This window comes from Taeniopygia guttata, chromosome 12, assembly GCF_048771995.1.
Source record: "Taeniopygia guttata chromosome 12, bTaeGut7.mat, whole genome shotgun sequence".
Lineage (NCBI taxonomy): Eukaryota > Metazoa > Chordata > Aves > Passeriformes > Estrildidae > Taeniopygia > Taeniopygia guttata.
In genome coordinates this window covers 2878054-2902940 of record NC_133037.1, presented here as the reverse complement: position 1 = coordinate 2902940, position 24887 = coordinate 2878054, and the positions used below count along the sequence as shown (strand labels likewise).

General features: G+C 44.0%; 1 protein-coding gene across 2 annotated transcripts in view; it reads right to left on the bottom strand.

Annotated features, from left to right (window-relative positions):
- The window catches only part of CNTN3 (contactin 3), a 94545-nt gene extending 70395 nt beyond the window's left edge, over window positions 1-24150 (bottom strand). The window contains exons 1-2 of one of the 2 annotated variants that reach the window (XM_002186688.7): window positions 23996-24150; window positions 1762-1898 (exon numbers count right to left, since the gene is read on the bottom strand). In XM_002186688.7, the coding sequence (XP_002186724.6) occupies window positions 1762-1819 (58 nt within the window). In that variant the 5' untranslated portion in view covers window positions 1820-1898; window positions 23996-24150. Of the gene's footprint in view, window positions 1-1761; window positions 1899-21559; window positions 22283-23995 lie in introns of those variants that run through there. The other variant, XM_030282810.4, reaches the window with a different exon arrangement.
- Window positions 24151-24887: the final 737 nt, after the last annotated feature.

Genomic DNA, 24887 nt, shown 5'->3' with positions numbered 1-24887 from the left:
TCTTTCAAGAACTGTCTTTTTGCTTATAGGCAACGCAAAAGAAAAATGTCTCCCTATGGGCAGGCAGAATACCTGCTTATCTGTCTTAATAAGAGGTCAAAATAGCATTCTCCAAGCTGTTTGATAACTAGTTTCCACATTTACAGCATGCTCTTAGTAAAATCTGATTTGAAATCAATTCAGCTCCAGGATTCCCAAGTGGATTTTAGCAGCCTGCTGCTCCAAAGGTCCACTGGAGAGATTCATACAATTGAAGCAAACAGGTCATGTTAGCATGGAACACATGCCCAAAGAACAGATTTTTATGTCAAGATTGAGCCCTTCTGCAGAGTTTTGAGGGAGATGGGTCAGGCAGCTGGAAATGCTCAGCTCCTCAAATTCCATCTGGCTCAACTCGTCTCTGCAGGTGCTGACTGGGACTCCACACAACCTCCTCAGTGACAGCAACCCAACATTAAACCTGGGCTGTGCATCCCTGATGGCTGCCCCAGGCTCCCAAACGTGCCAGCTGGCTTTTGGAAATAGGAAGAGCAGCTTTTTACTTGATTTCTTCCTGATTCTCCAATCAACTCCCCATGGCCACTAAACTGACACTTGGCAAGTACCCAGCTGCAGGGAGTGACCTGAAATAGGTGCAAAGAAGGGCTGGGAGGATGGACACTGGTTTAACCATGTCACTTCTCTTTCTTTAAAGTTCTGGATGAAGCCAAAAACAAATCTTAGCCCTCCTAGCCTCCATGGGAAGGTAAATCATCTACCCTGGAGCTGCGTGCAGGGCTGAGCACAGCCAGGACACAAAGCAGTGCTCAGGGGAGGAAGGGGATGGAAGGAGAGGCTGGCCCAGCACAGGATCAGGAGGAGATCCCAGCCAGGGGATGCCCAGGGCAGCCACAGCATTTCCCCCCTGGAGTTCTTGGGAAGCAAACTGATCTATGCACAGCAGAGCTGGGGGATAAACCTCTCCATTTTCAGGGTACACAAAGTGCAAGGCTGCTCCCCAGAGCTGTGCTGACCTTCCTGACGAGGATGCACAGGGGGCATCTGGGCACTGCCGTGCTCTTGGCAGGCCTGGCAAAGCCAGGGGGCACAGAATCCACCAGAGCCAAGCCCAAGGACAGGGCAGGAGCTGCTCCTCTGCCCTCACACCCCTGGCATCAGAAGATGCTGAGCAGAGGGCTCACCACGGTGAGCCTTGTGCTGCTGAGCAGGGACTGAGCTCCGTAAGGGACAGAAAAATGACCCTGCAGAGCTGATGTGGCAGCAGAGAGGAGACTCAGCAGCAGCACCAGCTCCAAATCCTGAGAGTTGCCTGGCACAGCAAGAAAAGCAAATCTCTGCACCAATTCAGCAGTTCAGCAACAAGCCAGGGCTGCTCCTCAGGAATAAACCCCATTCTAAAGCAGAGTTTTGAGAAAAGCTGCAGCAATCAGCCACAAAATCTGGAGTGTCCAGTTAAAGACAAACACATATTGCAGCTCTTCAATCAGCACAGCCACTGTGCACTGCTACCAACAGCATCCTTATTGCATCCAAATACCTTCTGCTTGCTTAAAAAGCACATCTCTACGTAGCAAAGGCTCTTTTCATTCACTCACTTTTAATATTTTGCATAATTTAACACATCTGTCCCATGCTTGGTTTCTAAACTCTACATAACTCCTGCATTTCAAAGCCTCTGGGTTCTCCTCCTCAAGTGCAGCTGAAACCTTGACTCTGGGAACTCAGGCACAGCTCTAAAAAGAAATTAGAGATTATTGTTACCTGCAAGGCAGCCAACAAATGACACCAGGAACAGCTGCTCCCACAGCAGCAGCAGCATCTTCAGTCTCCTGAATTCAGTAATTCTGGTTGTCTCACAGGATCTGTGTGTCTGGGTCTCTCAGGTGGCAAGGTTTCACCTGTTAAAATAACAGACATACAACTGAATCCCTTGATGGTCCTTAAGAACTGGCTTCCTTGATAATGCACTTTTAAATATATACAAAGTTGACCTATCCTTTAATGTTCCTCTTTTTTTTCCAGGACTTAATCCCCCAACAGAAGGGTGCATTCATATTTCACATTTTTTCATGTACATGAGGCGCTGGAAGTTTTATTTTCCAGCAGGAGCAGAGCTGACAGCACAGTTGATTTTGCAGTTCCCACTTCCCACCAAGCTCCAGCACTGATTTATTTGTGAGATACAGTGGATTTAAAGGAAGTGTGCAACAGTTCAGCAGCTGAACACATCTGGGAGGAGCAGCTTGTGCTGCACTTGCCTTGTGCCAGCCATGCTGGCAACCCACAAACCTGTAACTGATTTAATTAAAGCCATGCCCAACACATCCTTTTTTGATGTACTGGAGTGCAATGAAGCTCACTGACGGCTTTTTTAGTTTTTAATTCCTCTCTGGACTTCTGCACCAGGTGCAATGAAGCAATTTACTGCAATTTCTACCTCTGTCACTGGCCAGATGATAAATCCTGTGCTGAGGTTTACCAACCTGGCTATGACATGATTTCACTTGTATTTTTTTCCTAAAGCAGTAATTTTTCTTTAGTTGCAGGACAACTCTGGCCTATGTATTTTCTGGCTGTCACTTCTACAGCATCCTCTTTCTTCAGAGGAAGGGGCAGCAGGCAGGACACAGCCCAGACTAAATAATTCTTTTTGGAATTGGCCTACAGATCACTGCATGGCCATATTAAGGTCAAGAAGCAACTACTAACTCTGAGGAGCCAAATCTGAGCTGTTTGAACTTGATGTTTCCACATGAACTACCTTTTTTTTTTTTTTTTTAACATTAGAATTGAGGGTTTAATATTGCTGTGGAACAAGTGTTTGAATTTCCAGCTAAGCTTCCTAGAAAAGTAATTCAAACAGAGGGTTCTCTCTGATACATCCCCAGCCTGTGATTAGCTAGGAGAATTTACTTTCCTCCACAACACATCACCCTTTGCCACAAGGAGATTATTTTTTCCTCATCCTGCCATCCCTGGCTCCTGTGGGATCCACACAGAGCTGGCAGTGCCATCCTCCATACAGTGTTGAAGTTCTTGCCTTCTTCAGTTCTTGCCTTCACAGTTTTCCCACATGCTTCTAAATCAGAAAATAAGCCAATCCAAGCCCTCACATCTCTATAAAATATATGTGTGTATATATATATATATATATATATATATATTTATATAAAAATAAGGTATAGGAAGGCTCACAACAGGGTTGCAGCAATTCCCAGGCACCTCAAATAGGAATATCCCACCCCAGGGCACCTCCCTGGGTATAATTTTAGGAGCCTCACCCAGGTTCTGACAGATCTCAGATGGAAAAATGTTGGTGATACACAACTAAAATGTTATTGGTTTCCAAAATGAGCAATGGGAGTACAATAAATTCTGTTTATTCTGCATGGTAAAAACCTCAGAACAGTGCTTTGGCAACAGGTTAATTCTTCACAGAATATCCTGAGCTGGAAGGAACCCACAAAAATCCCAAATCCAACTCTTAGCCCTGCACAGGACAGCCTGAGGGTCACAGCCTGTACCTCAGAGAGTTGCTCAAAATTCTCTTTGAACCCAAAAAAAAGTGAAGTCACAAAGAAACCTATTCTGTGGCAGATGTGCAGCTCAGGGCTTTACTTTTCTCCTTTTCTGTTTGGTTTTTTGTTTTGCTTTTTTCTTTCCTTGGCAAAGCAAATCCACAAAAACAAACAAACAAACAAACAAAAAACCCCAAAAAACCAAACTAACAGAATCAAAACAAAACCCCACAAAAAAGGGGCAAACTGAAACAATAAAAAATAATCCAAACAACATAAAAAACTTCTTGTTGAAGCTGTAAACTTGGAGTTGGCCATTCCTCACCCTGTGTTTCCAAGGGGCACCCACAAAGCCTTCCCAAAATATTCATCACCATCCCAGCCCTGGAATTCCAGGAATCCACAGCTGCCCAGAGCAGAAGGGCAGGGAGGGGAGAGGGGAGGAGGTGAAGCATCAATATTAAAGTAGGTCACTCTTGTATGTCAGCTTTCTTGCAGTCTTGCAAGGGAAAAAATTTATGGAGAAGCTAAATTAATTTGGTTTTGTTCTCTAAGTGCTTCTGGGCAAAGCAGAACGCAATAGATCCATTTCAGGCCAGAAAAAAACTGCTTTGGTAAAAGCTAAAAAAGTGGAAAAATTGAAAGCTTTGTATGTGGGTATAAAATCATAAAAATACATTTCAACCTCTGGCTGCATTATATTTTAATAAATTTTAATATCTAAAGAGAGAACAGTAACTACCAGCCAACACTGTAAGACTTAAATTACTTTAAACACTTCATTTTCCCTGTGTTCTGTGAATTTGTGCCAGTCTAGGATCTATTCCTGAACACCACTGCTTCATTTTAAAAGCACCACACTTAGGAGTGCTCAAATTTCCAGCTCTAAGCCAGATAAATGCATCCTTGTGCTCAGTAATATCTGCTCTTTACCAAGATGCAAACCCAGATGCACACCCAAAGTATGAACTTATTGAAGTTTCTTCTCAGTTCATTGCTTTCCTCTAAAGAAAAGAAGCCCAAAGAAGTTTTTTCTCTGCAGAGCGGTGCATTAATGTCGCAGGGATGTTCTTCTCTCTTTCAGGATTTTCATAGAGGAGCACAGAGGAAAGAAAAGGAAAACAATTTCTATTTCTGCTCCTTGTTTTTCCCATGTGGAATGTGTTTGGAGAATTGTTTCCCTGGGGTGGTTGCTGGGTTGGATTTTGGTGAGGATTGTTTGAGCTGATGGCCAATCCAACCCACTGGGGCTGGACTCTCAGAGAGGGGCAGGAGTTGTGAGGAGTTAGATATGGTAGTTAGAAAAATAGGAATGTAGTTTTAGTATTTCCTTTAAATAGTATATTAATGTATTATAGCATAGTTATAATAAAGAAATCTTTCAGCTTTCTGAACTGGAGTCAGACATCACCATTTCTTCCCACCGGGTTCACCTGATTTACAATACATAAAGGGCTGCAAAGCAGAGCTGCCCCTGGCCAAGTCAGTGGGATCAGGCTGTTCATAGAGCCTTGGTCAATGCCTGGCACTGGAGAAAGCTTCTGCCTTGGAAATGGCTCCAAAAAAGTTGGGAAAAAAAAAAAATCAAATACTGGACACCACAGCAACTCAGCTACGCTGTAACCTTGTCTTTCTTACCCCGATGATCTAAAAATGAAGATGTTAAAATCCCCAAAGCGTTGTATTTGAAAGGCTGCAGTGAGTTGCTTTTTGTAATATACATATTCCAGTTATTTCTGAGATAGAAATAACCTGCATCAAAGAAATCCACTGCCAATGCAGGGATCCAAAAATCCAAGGACAACGCTGAGCATCTCTGTCACCTTCCCAGCTCCTCCATAATCCCAGCTGGTTCTCAGGTTCCAGCCCTTTGCCTCGGGATTTTGTGTTCAAAATGTCCCATTTTATAAATTAAACTTTACTATAATAGTAAAATATCCACATTAAAATAATAATATGAATAAAGTATCTATTATTATTAAATTAATCTTAAGAGTAATTTCATGTCTCCCTTTACAGCAGCAAAGGGGCAGATTCACATCATCTGTGAGGGGGGTTCTGGAAACAAGATTTAAACTGGCTCCCCCAAAATTCATCACTTTGTAAAGGCCAGCATCTGATGTGTTTGGAAAGGATTGTAAAGAAACAAAGAAATAGCCACAGAATATGCAAAAGGAAATAGAACTTTATTTTTAAATCAGAAATATTCCTATTATTAGTAGTGCTCTGGTTTTAGAAGCCAAAGTTATTTCAAGGCAGTAAAAAAGCAAAGCTGTGAAGTGGTGAAAAAAAAACCCAAGAAAAATTAACAGATTACATTTTTTTATTATTAATATCTTCAACTTTCAGAAAAAGTCAATTCTCATTAGTTGCTCCAAACATTTTTTTGATGGAAACAACCGGTTATCCAGGGGAAAAAAAAAAACCCCAAACAAACTACCAGCCAAACAAATTAAGTAGGATGGGAGCACACACATGTAAAAAAATGCAGCTTCATTTTCTTCCTTTAAAATTAGCCTTCCAGACATTTGAACTTTCAGATCATATAATATGGCAAGTGATGCACATGAATGTCTGAAAGAAATAAAAAGTTTTGGAAAGGTTCAAGAGTCAGTAATTTTATTCAGTGACCTTAATTTTTACTATATAGAGTCAAACATAAAAAGCAGTAGTTCCCTAAAGGTGGAATTTTTATTTCTCTCAATATATATAGAAATGGAACTTGTCAGAGCTGGCTGGCAAGTTCATTTTAAACTTGGAGTTTGAGCAGGAGGAATTTGTAGAGTCATCAAGTCTAAATTATTCACAATTTCCTGGAACTCAGAAGAGCTGTGGAGACACAGAACTTAATTTTTCTGTATTTATCCCAAAGCACAGCACAGAAAATCAAGTGATGTCCTGACAGGAGAGGGGAGTGATATCCATTTCTGATTGCCCTCAAAATGGAATCAGCAGTAGTGAGAAGTGACCTAACCCACCTGGTTTCCATGAGCGAACAGCTGAGCTGGGAATTTCCACATCACTAAGTCAAACCTCTGCCTCTCACCTGGCCAAGCTGAAGGCACCAGTGCCACGATGAAAATATTCCAGTTTTCCATGGGAACTCCACATTTACCTCTCCACGGTCAATGAAAAAATAATTGGAGAAATGTTACAGTCACAAGCTTTTGAAAACCCAAAGGAAAGAGAACTAAACCCCTGTGGTAATTCTCCATTTGGACCTGATTTATTGAGCCAATCTTTCTCCAACACGAAGTAATCCCCAGATTTTGGTTTGATACCAACACAGCCCAGATCACTTGGATCTGTTTTAGGATGAATCCAACTCCAAAACACTAAAGGTATCTGCAAATATCCAGACACGGTTGAACTGTCCAATGGCACAGCTGACCACTAATTATTTGCTAAAATCAAACTGGTATCTGTCATTTCTTGCACTGAAGCAGAGATTATGCCAGTTTAAAGAAGAAAATTTAGAGGGGACTTTTGTCAGTTGAAGGAAGGAGTTAATTCAATTTGACATCATTCACCAGGCAGGTCTAGAGAGTAAATTCATGGGAGAGATTGGAAAGGCTTTGGAAAATAAAACACAGAGACAATATTGACCAGCACAGAGCCAGCAGTGGCAGCACACTTCTGAAAGAAACAAAAATGCATACTCTCCACCTCAAGGCTGTAAATAAAAAAAGATTGACCCGTTAAGAGCCACAGCAGCAAGACAAAGAACAGAGTTACAAAACCTGCTAAGGAATACTGTGCCCTGGTCCTGAGATGGGTTAAAAATGGGATGGCTCCAACTCCTTTGGGGTCTCATTAGATCCCTGTTCCAGGGCAGCAGACTCATTAGGAAGCAGTTTGCCAGGCAGCCCCTGCGAGGTGCCCCTGGCCCTTCCTCAGCCCCCTCCTGCCCCTGCAGGGCTCTGGCAGCATCCCAGCCCTCCTGACCCAGCTGAAAGCACAAAACCAGCCAGGAACTTCCACAGAAACTCCTCCATTCCCCAGCAGGATTAAAGCTCTCTCCAGAGTGCCATTAGCAGGGGCCTAGTTAAAAGCATAATTTTATACAAAATTAATTTACAACAGCTTAATATGGAAGAAGCAGCAACTGTTCTTGTGGAGAGTTTTATTCCAGCTTCTCCTGTCTGGCATAGTTTATGGACACTCAGGCACGGTCCCCTGCCTCCCCAGCCCATCCATCCTCTGCACTTGACCCAAAGCTCCCTGGAGCTCAGCTCACAGAGGTGGTTCTGCTCTGCAGAACTGATTTCAGCCCCTCCTTCTCCCAGCACAGAAAAGAACATTTGTAGTGTCTGAATGGCCACAGCGAGTGCCACAGAACATCTCTGCTCTTCATCCCTCAGCAGCAGGGTCTGCTGAGCTCCCTGTCTGCAGCTCTGCCACCACCCAAACACCTTCAGCTCAGCCTTTACCACCTCAACAAAAGCAGCACGGTAGCAAGCAAAAAAAAACAATTATCTTAAAAAAATTATTTATCCTAAAGTCCTCAGCAATCCTGCTCTATTTAAAGACCATCATTCCCACAGCTCTGTGCATCAAGCACTCGAGAGCCTCTTCACGTCCTGCAGCCCAGCTCAGCTCCATCAATCCCGGCACACCCACGGGAACACTTCACCAAAAACCAGCTCTGCGTTCTCCCCCAAGTTTTCTAGGAAATGTTTACCAGACTCCCTTTAAACTCTTGCCATTTTATCAGTTATTGTTAGAACTCAAAATGTCCCTCAGACATTTTTGAATGTTCCAGGCCCAGGTCAGAAGCATTTGAGACCCTGGCAGGCAGCTGGAAACAGCTGTGATTTTGGGTTTGAGCCATGGAATGATTTACCAACCTTGCAGGAAGAACAAGAAGTCACAAAAGTTTAGATATTATAGTAGAAGTAGTCACAAAGTAGAGGGAAGAATTTTTGAGTGCTGTAAAGGGGGGTTTTAGTTTTGTACATGGGGGTCAGAGGTTTTAAGATGGAGGGATTTGGGCCTGCCCTGTCCTCCCTCTTTCTCCTTCCTTACCTCCATGTTCTTGGTGATGTTGGCACTCCCAGATTGCTTTAGAGTAGAAAGGCACCATTTAATATAGGTAATAGGCACTGGGGAAAAACTGTACCCATGTAACACGTAATGTACCATATAAAAGATAGAAAAGCACCATTTAATATAGGTAATAGGCATTGGGGACAAACTGTACCCATGTAACACATAATGTGCCATATAAAAGGCAGCACAGCCCTGGGCAGAGGGGGAGAGAAGAAGCAGTCGGGAGTCAGAGAGGATGTCAGGGTGTGTGTGTGCCTCTGCCTGAGCTGTGAGCAAACCACAGCAGCTCCAGGAGAAAATCTTTTAGATAACTTGCAATAAACTGCCTTGAGACCGGACAGCAGAGACTGCTGAGCCTTTCTTTGGCAGCTCGGGTTGGAGGAGAGACTTTTCCACCACACGGAGCCACCCTGGCCTAGGGTAAGCTCCGGCAAGTTATGAGATGCAATTTAAAATTATTAAGTCTGAAGCAACAGCAGCTCAAAACCCAACAAACACCAAAGACCAATTCCCACCACAGTGACCCAAATCTCATGGCACGTGGAGTTCCTGGAAACTACTTTTGGTGTTGGTGCAGTGAAGGTGTTACACTGCTGGAGCAGATTAATTTTTCATGCAGTTATTAAATTAAATCAGAATTATATTGCTCTTTCTGCATCACTTAGCGAAACATGCACACACTGAACTGCTGTGGAAATCTGCTTTCTCTCATCTGCACACAGATTTTGTGTTTAACACCGAACTCACTCCCAGGCTCCAACCAAAACCTTCACTCAGTGCCAAACTGTACTTCCCAAACATACAGGAGAGATGGATGTTAAAAACCAAATACTTGCAGGAACAATTCTTTACCTGTGATAACCCAGAATTTTGCATATTAAGCACAAAGTTTGAGAGTCTGTACAAGTGTTAATAAAATTGAAAAGTAGTTATTCATATTCACCACTCACTACCAAAAGCCAACTTCAGCTGCTACTTTAAATATTTCCATTTATTACCCTGTACAGATACATTTTTCTAGATTTCAGTAATTATTAAATGCCTTCCCAACCACTGACAGCACAAACTTTTGCATTTAAACCAATGCTGACAAACACAAAAATGTTAAAATTGCAATGCTCTCTTGATGACACGACCTGTGCTCTGCCCACTAATTCTTCCTTTCTTAGAATAACAGTATTTTAAACCAATAATCAACTTGAAAAATTCTTTTTTTTTTTCCCAGAAGAGTGACCTGTCAAAAATCAAGTATTTGCTCTGTTATTTTCAGGCTCCTGTTGTTGTAATTCGTATGCCTGAGGCTTTCCCCCTGTGACCTACCAATTCCAGACACCCTTTTGATAATATTTATGGGTCAACACCTTCAACCAGGCATCTCAAGGCAGGTACATCCAGAGGTCAGGAATTCTGTCAACCCACATAACAGCATGTCACAAATCACTTCAAAATAATGTAGGGCTGGAGAATTATGATAAATAAATCAAAGCTGTTGGAATTCTTCTAAAAAAATCAAATATGAAGTTGGGTGAACTCTGGCTTGTGCAGCTGCAGTGGGGGAAAGGGTGAGACCTGATTTTTATTTCCATAAGAGGAATGACTCCCATGTGTGCATTTGGGTTCCAAACTCTCCACGACTCACTGCTAGGAGAACAGGGAGCCTTGAGATGGAGGAGATGATCCTGCTGGGTCAATTCTTAGTCCCTGAAAAGAAGGGGGCAGCTCTGCAGGTGGGGCTCACCTGGGATGGGGAGAATCCCTCTTTTTTTCCTGCTGGGACCAACCCAGGGTATTTTCATGCCCCATTCCTCATTCCTGAGTCCGGAGTCTCGACCAGCACACAGAGCTGTCCCTGGTGGGGCACAAAAATCAGCATTTCTCTGCAAGCACCTTCCGTGCCATCCACCACAAATCACAGCTTCAAAAGCCTCTTTCATCCTGCACGGCTGCCCCAATAAAAACTCAGCACTTTCCACTGCATACATAATTCCACTTTGATATTCCTTGGCCAGAACAAAGTTGATCTGTGCCTCTCTGGTGTCCAGCTGGAATTAAACACCCACATCCCACATGGATCCCCAGGAATGCTGATCCATGCTGCCTGCCCTGGCTCCAAGGGTCACCTGCAGCAATTTGTCAACAGTTCCCTCCTCATCAAAAATTTACAGGCTGCTGAATTTCCAATGATGCCACAGCCCACGGTAAAACTGTCTTCCTCAAATATATTTTTTTAACAGAATGTGCTGTTCTCCCTCATATCTCTACTCAAAATCACAGGGTAGGACAAGATCCTACACCTGAGCAAATCCCAGGATGTGGAATTCAAGCAGATCCTGAACTGAGACATCCAAGGAGCGAAATGACAACAGGCCAGCAAGCACATGAATAAACAGAACAAAAAATCCAACACAAACATGAAGCCTGTCCTCAACTCCCTCCCAACAAAAAGATTTAAAACAAATTAAAAAATAAGACAACAAAAACCAACCATAGACAGCCCATTAAACACCACAAAAACAGCAACACAGCCACTCCACTTAGAAAGTGCTGACAACATTACTCTGCAAATAAAATAATATAAAAATCAACACAAAGATACTCTCAATATCCAAATGTACCAAAATTGACATCAGCAGGGCCCTGTGTTTAACTTCTAAGACGTCACTTTAATTTTCAGAGCTCCCTATTGTTGCTTTTAGTGCCAAAAATCCTCATCCAAATGAGCACTCCAGCCTGCCTGGTCCCTCTCACTAAAGGAGAGGCTCCAACTCGATCAGAGCAGACAGAAACAACATTTCCAACCCACTAAAATTCCCTTACACTGACAATTTAAACTGCAACACATGAGAAAATCATTCTGTGCTGAATACCTTTAAAACTGACAAATTAAGCAGTCAGACACTTTGGGACTGAAAAACTCCAGAAGCTTTTTAGGTTAAACAGTAAAATGTGTAGCTACCTACACATACATATATATATTTACAAATATATATATATATATATATGTATCAGCTTAATATTGTGTACTAAAGAGAGAATGGCAGAAAAACCTCTTCCTTCTCAGCCTCTTTTTCTTCCTCCCAAGTCTAATTAATGCTCATATCTACAAGAAATTTTATTCCATTTAAATGGCATTTCTGTCCTACGACCAACCCAATACAGGAAGAGATCCCCCCATACACCACCACATCTTTAAAACACTCAATCCAACCTTAAAACATGACCTGTGCACTGCATTAGCCAGGAATTTTCTAGAAAAAGTAGTACAGTTACTTGTTTTTCCCAACAGAAATTAAAAATAATTCCTAACAGATGTGCAGATGAGAAGCTGCACCTCTCCCACCCAAATGCCACCATGTAAACTGGGGTTTCTCACAAAGTCTTGGCCTCAACTTGGCTTTTAAATGGAAAATGCCTCCAAGACAGCGTATTTTTAACTCTTAATAATAAATTTAAATGCAGGCTTTTCTGGCCAATTTACTCAGAGCAAGACAGGACAGCCTTTTCCCACTGCCCTGCAGATGATGCCTGATGGCTGGGTTGGTTTTATTTGGGGTTTTTAACATTAGGAAGTCTAATCCATCAGAAACTCAAACAAATAAATGCACCACATGACACAAAGGCAGATGATTGCCCTCTAAATGGATCCTACACATGGTGTGAATTTGATATTTTATTATTTTTGTATTACACATTTGTTTCTTCCTGACCAACATCAGTGAAACTCCCCAGACCAAAGCTGACACATAAAGTTGCTGCTCCAGCACCACATCTGTTTACAACCCAACATGCAACAGGTAAGGAGATGTTTTGTCTCTTTTTAATCACAAAAGAACAATTAATTCCCAAGAAGGTACAAAACAAGAGAGAAAAATGCTTGAAGCAGGGAAGCAAACGAGAGGAATAAAGGAAAAAATGTGAAATTTATTTATTTCATATAGAGCTTTGCCAGATTTTTCTTATTCTTTTCAAATATATATATATATATAGAGAGAGAGGGAGAATGGAGGAGCTTGATAGAAATATTCACCAATTTCAGCAAGGAACTGAGCTTTGGGAGATAGGGCCACAGGTACCCTTAATCTATCCTGTCTGTGATTATCTCCCTCCGAGTCACATGCAGGAAAATAATCCCCTGCAGCATAGAGCACTGATGTGAAAGGAGAGAAAAGCTCAAAGTCACAGCTGAATGGTTAGAGCTGAACCCATTTCTGCAATTTTTTTTTTTCCCTCCCTTCTACTTCTTACTTGAGACCAAGGCAGCTTAATCTGCATTGATGTCTATGAAGTTTCACTTGAAAAGTTCTTCAGCCTGAGAGAGTTTCCTCTCTCTTATGAATAGGAATAAAATGCTCAAATATTTTTGTGAAAAAGTTTCTTTTCTTTTTTTACAAAGGAAACGACGAGACATTGCCTGAGAACTTGAATACTGCGTTTCAGCCAAATTTCAAACCAGCACAGATATTAATCAAAAAGTGAGATTGGAAGAGAAGAAACACCCAACCAGGAGGTAGAACAAAACCCACAGGAGACCATGAGAATCCCACTAGAGATGTTCAGGGGATGAGCGTGGCTGATTTGAGGGCACATGACAAGAGAGAAAGACAATCAAACCATTTTATGGTTATTATTAATAACACAGAATATGTTTTTTCCAATTATTATTTTCATTTTAACAAACACTTTGCCACCTCCTCCCACCCCTCACTTTCTCTGTGCTTTGCTGCTCACATCCCTGCTCCCCTTCATTAATCCACTTAATTCCAGCATTAGTTTAGATACACATTTGCTTCATTTCCTCACTGCTGGAAGAGGCCAGCAGCCTGAGATGGAAAGGAAAGGAAGTTGATCTCAGTTTTGTACAATCTCGATATTATAGTTATTATTATTTGGGGATCTCTGTTCCTTGTATCTTTGGTAAAATGAGTCTCATAATAAGACAATATTTTGGAAAAAGCAGAAACTAGATGTTAAATTCCAGACCACTAAAAGATAAATGTTACAGCCCATCCCAAGATTAATGCATGCAAATATGGCTGATCCACCAAAAGTAGTAAAGAAAACCAGCTTTTTTTAGCCAAACAACTGTGGATCAGCTCTTTTATCCTTCCCATGTAATGAGGCCTCACTTTCAGGGAGGGAAAAAAAAACAAACAACCAAGTATTTAAATTACTTAACAAGAGCTCTTTAAATATCAGTACAAGGTTAGATGTGATAAAGACTCCACTGGCTTTACTGGGCAAGTTTGACAGCTTTGGTTTAAAAAAAAACACCAAAACCCCAAACAAAACTGGAAGGAGCAGAGAGCTACACTAAGATAACATTTAGTGGTGATGAACCTTAGAGTATCTAAAGAACTAAAAAAAATCAATTTCTTGACTTAGGAACTAAATTCAAATGAGGAAATCTCTGTCTGACAAAGGTCTGAAACACATGTAAGGAAAAGACGATGGGGAGAGAGGTTAATTGGTTTGTAAAGTATTGAAAGTACCAAGACAGAAAATGCCCTGGCATTTTGCCCTGGCAGGAAAACAAATCTGCAGAAGGGTGATGCAGAGAGAGCCCATGCAGGGGGATGGAGAAACAAGCACAAATTCAGATTTTGAGGTCCAGGAGCTTTATCTCATAATAATGATGATAATATTGTTGTGAGGTTAATTATGGCACCAAATTGAGTTTGAGGTACAACTCCAGGAAAGTTACACTGGGAGCTTTACTAAACAAAAAGCTCTACTTCCCAAATATCACTTTCCTTCAGAGAGTAACAACTCTTTTGCACCATGCCTAACACGAGCAGCAGCAAGCCCCAGGCCTGAGGAGATGCTGTTTTTCTCTCAGATCTCCAAGGTTCACTTCATGTCTTAATGCACTTGGCGTTGCTCTCACCATTAATCGTGTACTGCAGACCAAGAGAAAGTGCTTTTCCAGAAATGACCTCAAACTAAATTCATAATTCTTTAAAACCAATAAAGCCACTGAACCAGAGAGCTCAGCCCTTCTGCACTGGGCCACAGGCACACAAAGCTGCTTTATTCCCTTTAGCAAGATCCACCAGCACCTTGATTTAAAGCACAGAGTGGAAACTGTTTATATGGTTTAACAGCAGGGCTGTGTTTTGAGCCAGCAAAGGAAGGAAGAGGCCAGAAGACACCAGATGTCCTTTAGAAACAGACTAGAGATGTGCCACATGAATTCAATCCACCGCTAAATCTCTATTTTTCTGTGCTAAAGCACAGTCCTACCTAATACTTCTTCCTAAACCTCTCAGATCTTGGGGCAGCAGCGCCCCTTAACTCCTTCCAGATGCTCCCAGAGAAATCCAGATTTTCTGCATTTCACTCTGCTGGAGTTACCACCATCAGGAGGAAAGAGCCTCTCTGAAGAATGGATATTTGTGTGTGTCACATATATTGCACGGGTTCTCATCCTGCTCACAGGGAAAAGTTACTCTAAGCTGAATATGGAATTTGAGGAGTCACATCTCTTTGACACGGCCTGGAGGAGGCTGCAGCTCCTAAAATATTTGGGACACCTCTGAATCCTTCACTATACAGGAGTGAAGGTGAAAATCAGAGCCTTGAAGAACACATTGTGCCTGGCTTGAAGTGATGCCATTAACACAAGAACAAAGTATAAACTCATCTATGAAAAAAACCTTGCACAAGAGTACTTGAAACTGTGCCTGCAATGTGTTTTTAACTCATAAAAAGAATTTTATTTCTACAAAGGCTTTCAGAGCCTTTAGCTTTTTTTGCTTTTTTTGACTAAGCAGACCATTAAATTCACCTGACCACAATGAATCAGAGAAGCAGGATTTTTCAAAGCCTAATATTAAAGGAGACTTTCAAGACTTCTTTCACTTTCCTATAATACTAATTGGATCTCCATATACTGGACATTGTGGAGAGGAAGAGCACATTCAGAGAGCTGTGCCAATTGATGATAAAGCCTTGCTGGGATTTTGTTTCTAGAAGTACCAAAACCTTTTTAGAAGTACCAAACCCTTTTAGTCAGGAAACTCTCAGGTATATAAAACAAAGGGCTAGATTTTTTAGAAATCCATAACGCAACATAACACAAAGAGTTATTCCACATAACGTGGAATTTATCAGAAAAGTGCATCCCACAGGAGAGTTTGCAGGGAACCAGATAAATAACAAATAACAAGTGTGCCCAGAACTGCAGTGTCCTGCACTGAAATGTAAATTTTAAGGAATTTAGAGATTTTAGAGGAGCTAAGATTTTAGTTAGAAATAAGCTTACTAGAGTTGGTGGTGGAGCTTTGCAACTTCCTTAAGCTGCTTAGCTCCAGATGAGGAGCTTATGCAACTTTCTCAACTCTGGAGAACATCCAGCAAGTGATGGCAAACAGTGCTCAGGTTAAGTTACACCTGGGACAGACACTCCAGGAGTCATTCTGCCCTCTGACCCAGCAAAGAAGAAAAAAATCCAAGTCCCCATCCAAAGAAAATCTGTCCAGGAAAAGTCAGGTATGGTTTAGTAGAGGAGATGAGTTCCATGTTTGCTTTCCTTGATGTTTCCCTTGCATCACTTGTAAATGGCACAGAAGCTCCAAACCAGCGTCTGAGCCAGAGATTATTTCACGTTTCTGAGTGGAGCCTGACTATGAAGAAGCTGCTTTGGGGAGGTACTTTTGAAAGCAGAAGAGCTTTAGAAAGGATTTTAAGCTCTGCAGCCATTCCAGTCACCAAACACACCTCCTGAGGGCTGTTCAGGCTCTTCATCTGGAAATAAACCTGGAAAGAAACCTATCAACCCACAATGGGCCTCGTCAAGGGTATTTATGGGACAGGACAGGGACCAGGTTAAAGCCTTAAGGACTTACAACAGGCTTGATTAAGTTCCATCCAAGCTGGGAAGTGAGTGAGCAACAAACAGGAGAGAGACACTCCAGTCCTCTTTGGCAGGTGTTGAAGAGAGCGGGGAAAAAAGCTTGGAGAAGTCCTTTTTTCACCTCAGTGCCTTCTGGAGGGGCACCAAATGCCATCACCAACTTGCAGGGGTGTCACTCAGCAGTCAGGGCTCAGCAAACACCCCAGGGCTGGCACCACTCCTCTCTGCAGGGCTCTGCCTCTGAAGAGGATGGGGCCTTTCCTCACCAAGGTCCAGCTTATTGCAGATGTTTTGTAGGAGGACAGATGTGCAGAGTGACTTTCCAGGCTCCAAGTGCACTTGATGGAAGGCTGGGACTGTCTCATCTCAGGATTTCAGTGTGTGAATCACAGCTCTGTGGCAGGGAACAACCTGCTGCAGAAAAAAAGTGCCAAGAAAAATCCACAATCTCCTATCCCAGGAGCAGAGGACATGAAACTCTACTTATCCTTCATTTAACAGTTGCAGAAGAACAGCACTGTTAGATGTAACACCTCCTCTGTTTGCATTTTAAGCGTATTGAGGAAAAGAGATGCTCCAAGAGATTACAAACTACAGCTTTTAAAGGAAAGGAGATGCTCCAAGAGACTACAAACTACAGCTTTTAAAGCATTAGAAACACTGCTCTTCACCAGGGCCGTAGCAATTTTTATTTTCTTCAGCAATACAATAGCGAAAATAGTCAATGCGAGATTCAAAATCAAATAGCTACAAAAATTATAGTGAGAAATTGAAAAACTGCAAGATCTGTAACCAGATTAAGCTCCACCACTAAAAGGAAAACTACCATGTGTTTGCAGCCACTTCAAGAAACTGCATTTGATTCTACAAACAGTTTGCCAGCTCTCTGTAAGGCTTCACTGCTTTTTCCACTATAATTTCAACAGGATTTTTAGACCAGGAAAGATGTGACAATCAATGAGAGGAAAAGTGCTGTGTGAGAATGGAGCCCCTCAAAAATGGGGGGGAAGAGGAAAACAATTCTGGTTTATATTAAAGTAAAAGTTTTCAGCAGAATTTAGCCAGCCAACCTCTACCTTTTTTTTTTTATCTTCCTTCTCTTAGGATCAATGATGAGATCTTGAGTCTAAAACAACAAAACATTTTCTGTGGGGTGGAAAGCTCAGTGTGCAAACAGATGCTTTTCATACATCACTGACAAACACACAAACATAACAGTTCTGCAGCATCAATAAATCTTTATCCAAAGGAGGTGCACACTGCTAAAAACATGCTCTTAAATGCTCAACTGATGCACTTGAAGGACTGCAAACCATAGAAACCTGGGGTCTGCTACTGACCTCAACAGTGCAAAGGAAAGCATCTATGGCAGGGTAGATGCTAATGGTTCTTCATCCTGTTTCCTTAGAGCATTTGTTTTTAGATAGTGAAAAAAGGTCACTGTTATTATTTAATTGTCCTGCAGCCTGTGCTTGAGCACACAAACTTCAGCAGTAAAGAGGTGCTGGTGGTCAAGCAGTGACCTGGCAGAAATGTTCCCAATTACACCCTGCTTTATAAATTACCCTGGCAAAGCAAACATGCATATACAGCCTTTCCTTTTTATTGTCATTTACAACCTACACCAGCACACTGGGCTGAGATGTTAAATTACCCAGGGTGCTGCAGAGAGCTCTCCTCCCACTCTGCTTTGCCCACACAACAACCTGCACCACACTCGCAGCAGCAGGCACCAAAAAATTCTGATTAAACAAAGAAAAAGTCATCACAGCAATGCTGATATTTTAGTGATGGGCTTTTGGTGTGAAAACTTCACCGCACCAAGGGCTATTACCTGCTCCAGCACCTCACAAAAATCAAGTATCTCCCCCAGTCTGGCAAAACCAGAGCCTGCTTTTATGGGTTTACAGTCCAACTATCCCCAAGCAGCAGGACAGATGGGACAGACACATCCAGGTGACTGCACAGAGCTTTAAGGAGGCAGGATAAAATTAAAGTATTTTGCAATATCCAGGGGAATAAACAGTGGTTTCTGCAACAACCATACCAGCTGAATTTTCTGGTTTCCCCCTGTAAAATACTCCACAGTAATAAGTCATTAGAACAGTATTTTTCATCTTGCACATTTCACCAGGAATTCTAAGAGATGCCAACTTCAACAAATGGAATGTCTTCAAATGCAGAGATGCGTGATCCTTCTGCAAATGAACTATGAAAATCTGTATGCTTGCAAGCTAAACAGAATTTATCATTTACTGATCCACCCTGGATTGGATTAGACAGGAATTGCTCCTTATGTAGTCAAGTACTGCAGTACACTGGAAATTACTGTCCTGACCTCAGCACAAGCAAAAGGAATGCTGGACATGCTTCACATTAAGCCAGACTGTGGAAAAACAGTTGATTTTCCCCACTAGTTTACTCCAATGAGAGGTTTACAGCTACAAACAGCTGTAATTTATTATATTTTACATTTCACAAAAGGCCTGAACATGTTGAGCAGTAATACTCTTCAGAATTGTCAAGGCCTATTGAAGTGAAATATGCTTCCCACATCAGGAGCATGGCACTGTGATTTCAGCAGCCCTAGGAAAGCAGCAGGATTTTTGTTTTTTTTTTAAAGAGTCAGTCACAAAAAAAACAGGAATAGCGAGAGGAGAGTTTTTAGAATAGTTAATACCAGGGTAGCTCATTGCTACTTGTAAATGTTGGTGGAAAAAGAATCTGGATTTAACCTTAATGTTTCAACAAGGCTCAAACCACTTTTCCAAAGCTACAGTCAAATTCAAGATTTCTCACTTCTCTGTTAAAATTGAATGCACAAATGTGCCTTTCCTCAACTATATATCTCAAAACCAAGGGGAAAGGATAGAGAAATAGATCTATAGGAATAGATCTATAGGAATGGTAGCTTGCAGTGCTGTGTCCATCACCCCTCACTCAGAACTGCACAGTTTCCTTTGTGTACTACACAAGGGTTAAAAACAACTTGATTTAGTTTTCTTCATTTAAACCCGGGGTGGAGGGACTAATCTGTGACAGATGAACCAGTGTAGCCCTTCTGGACTGGCTCTGCAATAAGCTGGGCTCAGGAAAGCTGAGACAGCTGCTCAGACACCTGCAGGAGCCCTGCTCCAGCCTGGAATGCAGATCTCGGGGAGCACAAGGGTCCCCAGGCTCTCGGGGAGGTTGGCAGCACTGTCTTGAAGTCACATTTCCCTTGCACAGAGATTTTTTTTCAGCTCCTTCCATCACAGGCAATGCTTCCCCTTCAAACTGCAGCTCAGAAATGCATTATTTGTATTTGCCAGCAACCAAGAACTGCCTGACAAAAAGAACCCCCAGGACAAGTCTGGTCACTCTGCTTTTCTCCTCCTATTACCACTCACTCCAAAGCCTTTTACAGCCCACAGCTCATTTTCTGGGAGCCCCCCCAGCCTGGCAGCTCTGCAGTCCAGATTTTAAGGGTTTCATGAGTCAGCCAAACACAGATAAAGTTCCCTCTGTATGCAATCAGGATTAAGAAAACACTAAAATACATGTCCAGGTTTCAAATCCTGGCTGTTCCCATTAAATGGGTTTCTCCAGAAGAGCACGGGCTGAGCACAACTTCAGTAGCTCCCACTGCTGCTTTCCCCAGCTGGAAGTGCAACACCTCTGCCAGCTAATTAATTATACTTTACATTAATTAAAAGATAATTTTTTCAAGAGAAAAATACCTGGATGTTATAATCTGGGAAAAATTCCTACATCAGCTGTGCCAAATAAAATATTACTTACTTTAAGGAATATTATAATACTTTATTACACTTAAAAAGTGAAACTTTAGGGGTATAAAACTATTTGCTCTTTAAAAATAAAGCCAGTGCTGTAAACACTATGACCTGCATTTCATTTGATATTTTCTCACACCAAATTTCAACATGCAGATTTTAACTTTACATTAATAAAATACCAACTAACTCCATGATTTCATCAGCTGCCCACCATCTTCTTTCAATCAAGAAGACTGAGAATCCATAGAATTTTTGAACTCCTGCCACTTCCTCTCACTCTGTATTAAGTCTTTTCTTTGTATTAGACAGCACACTAAAACAAATAAATCAATATGTAGTAAAATTCAGTTGACTGTAGTCAAAGCTCAAAGGTTTTTTCCCCCCCCTTCCAACTCTTGTTACCCCAACAGTGCTCTCCTGGGTACACTTCTGTTTAAAAGGCCATCAGATCTCATCTGGTTTTCATCTGTCTCAGCAGACCAGAGAACTGTGTGGCTTTTTGAGCTCTGGATCAGAAAATCAGAAATTTCTCAGCTTATGCCAACCTCCAGCCTTTACCTAATCCTTCCCTGGTCAAGGCACATTACAAGGTATCACTGATAATTATTTAATTTTTTTTTTCCCCCTGCAATTCATTTTCCTACACCACATGCTACAAAATGTGGACCATCAAATCTCCACTGAAAAGTTTGGGCTACAATTCTAAACAGCTTCACTAAATCAAAGGTGGAAATGTTAGCACAGGAGGGAACTACAGCTCTTCCCGTTTCATTTTTCTGCATTCCAGTTGGTTTTCAATGGGCTAATCACTGACTGAACTATCAGAGGGAAACTTCAGCTGTAGAGCTGCAAAACCAACCAAAAATACCTGAAACAAGAATTGCTGTCACTGCAGATATATTTTAAAGACAGCAGCAACAGAGCACCAAGGAAAGTTCATTTCCAGAGCACATTCAGTTTTGAAGAACCAAAATATTAGGTTCCTAAGGTTCTGCAAACAAAGTTAATTTCTGAGTATCCTGCCATTTAACCCATTTGGACAGCTCCCATGCACAACAGGAGCTCAAGCAATGCTTGCATCACACAGGTCCCTTGAAAAAGGCATTTCCCATCAGTTGTAACTCCAGTAGTGTTCAATGTGTGCATGCATCCCAGGGAACTCTAATCCATTGTTCCCAACATGAACTGGGAGCTTCTGGATCTGACAGCACAACAAGACAGACCTAGCTCCAAGCTGAGCACCAAGAAGGATTCATTTTTACTTTACAGATGAACAAACTTCCCATTTTCCTTGATTTTCTAGTAAACCAAAACCAGGCTTATAATTATTTCCCAAGTCATCCAAAGTCAGGAGGGATGCTCACCTCCAGCCCCAGTCACTCCTCAGCACTGATCACTTCCCTGTCCCTGCAGGTTTGCTGGCTCCTCCAACTCCTCACAGCACTGTGAATACACAGAAAATCTTCTTTGCAGACTGCAGTTAATCGGTGTCTTCTGGTCTCAAAGTAAATCCTGCTGATCCCTTCCATACATATAAAACCACTGGCTTATGTCACTTGCAAGACTCAGCCTCTTCCAGGAAGAACAGTAAAAAGATTGAATCTATTTGCAGAAACCTCCCGTTGCTGTATCACAACAACATTAAGATGTTCTTGTGGTATTGCAAGGGGAAAATTCCCACAAGAAACACCACAAGAAGATAAACATAAACAACATCAAAGACAGTGAAGCTAGCTCAGAAAAAACAAACAACCAAAACCACCGCCCCTGCAGAAGTGGTTGGAAGCATTTGTTTGTGGGTGGAAGCTTCAGAAGCATTATAGAAAAGTGACAGGAAAATATGGCATCGCTCCTTAGCTACGGTGACGTGGTTTTAGGGATTTAAAGAACAAGTTGTGTTTAGGTAAGTCTGTATTTCACATCCAGCTCAAGGGTTTGCAGGGTGTGCAGCCAGCTGGGTGCATGCTCAGATTTCTGGACAAGACCCCAACTTAGGTCACCAGCACCACAGGAGTCACCACCAGAGCTTGCCACCACCCCACAGCAGCTCCAAACCCCTCAAAAATCCAGTGGTTTAACTTTCTTAACACAGATCAGCTAGATAACCCCTACCTGTTCTATTCACTGAGGTGACATCCACGAAAACCCGCTCTGGAAAAACCCCACAGGCATTGGCAGCTCGCAGATCCTGTGCTCCGAGCAGCACCTCCCACTGCTTTATTCCAGAAAACAGCACTGCTTCCAGCTCCAAGCCTGCAGCCCATCCATCCCCTGCTGTGCAAGGACCAGGAGACAGAAGCAGAAGTCCCAGGGACCTTTGGGAGCTCTGGGAAGAGCCAGCTGGCAGGACAGAGCTCACAGCACTCTGTGCCTTTAGCTGCAGCCCCAACACCAAGTGGGCAGCGTTTTGGCAAGAGTTAAGCACCTTCACCAATCCTTCCCCCCCCACATGCTTTGACAAATGCATTTGCCAGATTACTAGGGGAAGTCTCTCGCATGATAAACAACTTTCTGGAACAATTCCACATGGGTAGGAACACACTTTCAGTGCTTACAAGTTCAGTGTTTCCATTCCTTATTTTAGTATTTTGCTCATAATTTCCCATATACATCTAAAAACTACACCACTGAACAAGCCTAGCATGCAGCTTAAGCTGGATCTCAAGTTTCTCTCGCAAAATACAGCAGTCAATACTTTGGAGAGTTTCTTGTCCTTCATAAGGGCTTGGGTTTGATTTTTGCACTCAATAGACATACTGACATTATTCCCCCCGCGTAAAACACGACAGCTAAAAATCGGTATTGATTCTTGTATTGTGTCAATGGCAGCAATAAGGTAAACCTAACTAACCAGTTCCCACCCAAGGCTATTCCCTGATCACTCCCCAGCAGGAACGGGCTGATCTCCCTCCGACGCATCCAACAAAATGGTGCTTTGGGATTTGGGTTCATCACAGCAGGCACAACGCTGGGCTGCCAGCAGGGTGGCACACCAGGACGCTGGGGACACCAGCAGCTCGCAGGCAGCCAGGCAGGAGCCATAAAGTTGCAGGAGAAGGCAGAAGAGCGGTGGGAGAGGAGCGGCGGAGCGGGCGCGCCCCGCGGGCGCTGCTGCGGGAGCGGAGGCGGCGGCTGTGCCGAGCCCCCGCTGGATGGAACTCGGCCGGCTCGCTCGGCTCTGCCCGGCTCACGGCAAAGTCCCGCCGTGGCCACGACTCGGTCAGACCCGAACGGCCGCGAGGGACGTGTAGAAAGAGCGAAATTCTCATTCGAGACGGAAAGGAAAAAGCTTTTCAGCGAGCGGGCAGCGGCGCGGTGCGCTGTTCGAAACCAACAGAGATGGGGGCGAGCTCCCGTACGCGCCTTCGCTCGTTCGAGACAATTAGCACTTAATTAAAAGCAAAGCCAGAGCCTCCCAGCTTTACAACTTGAGCAACTCCAGACTCAGAATAATTCTACAGGGGAAAAACAGCGCAAACCCCGCGCCGAGGCTCAGACCGCCGGCAGCCGCACGCTCCGGCGCTGCCGGACGCGGAGCGCATCCCCGGCCCTCGGGGAGCCCTGGGGACAGGCGGACTGGGGGGACAGCAGCTCCCTGCAGGTGGCCGAGGAACCCCGCAAATGCCACCTGCCAGCATCACCCAAGCGGGCAGCAGCGCGTACCGAGCGCCCGTGCCTGTCGCCGCATCCCCCGAGCCCGGAGCGCTCTCCGGATCCCCGGTGCTGCTCCCCCGCTCCATCCCCCCCGAGGGATGCGGGGGGCTCGGCGCTGCCCAACTTTGTTGCCCGAAGTTGCCCACCTGCAGCCGAGCCGTTCCAGCCGCCGCAGCGCTGTCCTTGCCCAGCGCAGTAATCCTGCGGCTCCCGGCGCCTCTGCTGGAGCGGCGCTGGCCGCGCTCCCGGCGCCGGGGCGGGCCCGGCCGATCTCCCGCCCACCGCTGGGTACGGCCCAGCCCGGCACGGCCCGGCCTGGTACGGCCCCTCCGGACCCAGCCCGGCACAGCCCAGCCCGGTATAGCCCAGCCCAGTATAACCCAGCCCGGTACAGCCCAGCCCGGTACAGCCCAGCCCGGTACAGCCCAGCCCGGTCCGGCCCCTCCGGACCCAGCCCGGTACAGCCCAGCCCGGCACAGCCCAGCCCGGCACAGCCCAGCCCGGCACGGACCAGCCCGGTACAGCCCAGCCCGGTACAACCCAGCCCGGTACAACCCATCCCGGCACAGCCCAGCCCGGCACAACCCAGCCCGGTACAACCCAGCCCGGTACAGCCCAGCCCGGTACAGCCCAGCCCGGTACAACCCAGCCCGGTACAACCCATCCCGGCACAGCCCAGCCCGGTACAGCCCAGCCTGGCACGGCCCGGCCCGGCACAGCCCAGCCCGGTCCGGCCCCTCCGGACCCAGCCCAGTACAGCCCAGCCCGGTACAACCCAGCCTGGTACAACCCAGCCCGGCACAGCCCAGCCCGGCACAGCCCAGCCCGGTACAACCCAGCCCGGTACAGCTCAGCCTGGCACGGCCCAGCCCGGTACAACCCAGCCCAGTCCGGCCCCTCCGGCCCAAAGCACACTGAAGTGTGTGTTATAATACAGTGTGCATTAGGTCCCTGTGTCTCAAAGTTGAAGACAAATTTTACCAGAGATGACTTTGTCTCAGAGCCACAGTGGAGTGTTGATTTAAGAGTCAGTCATAG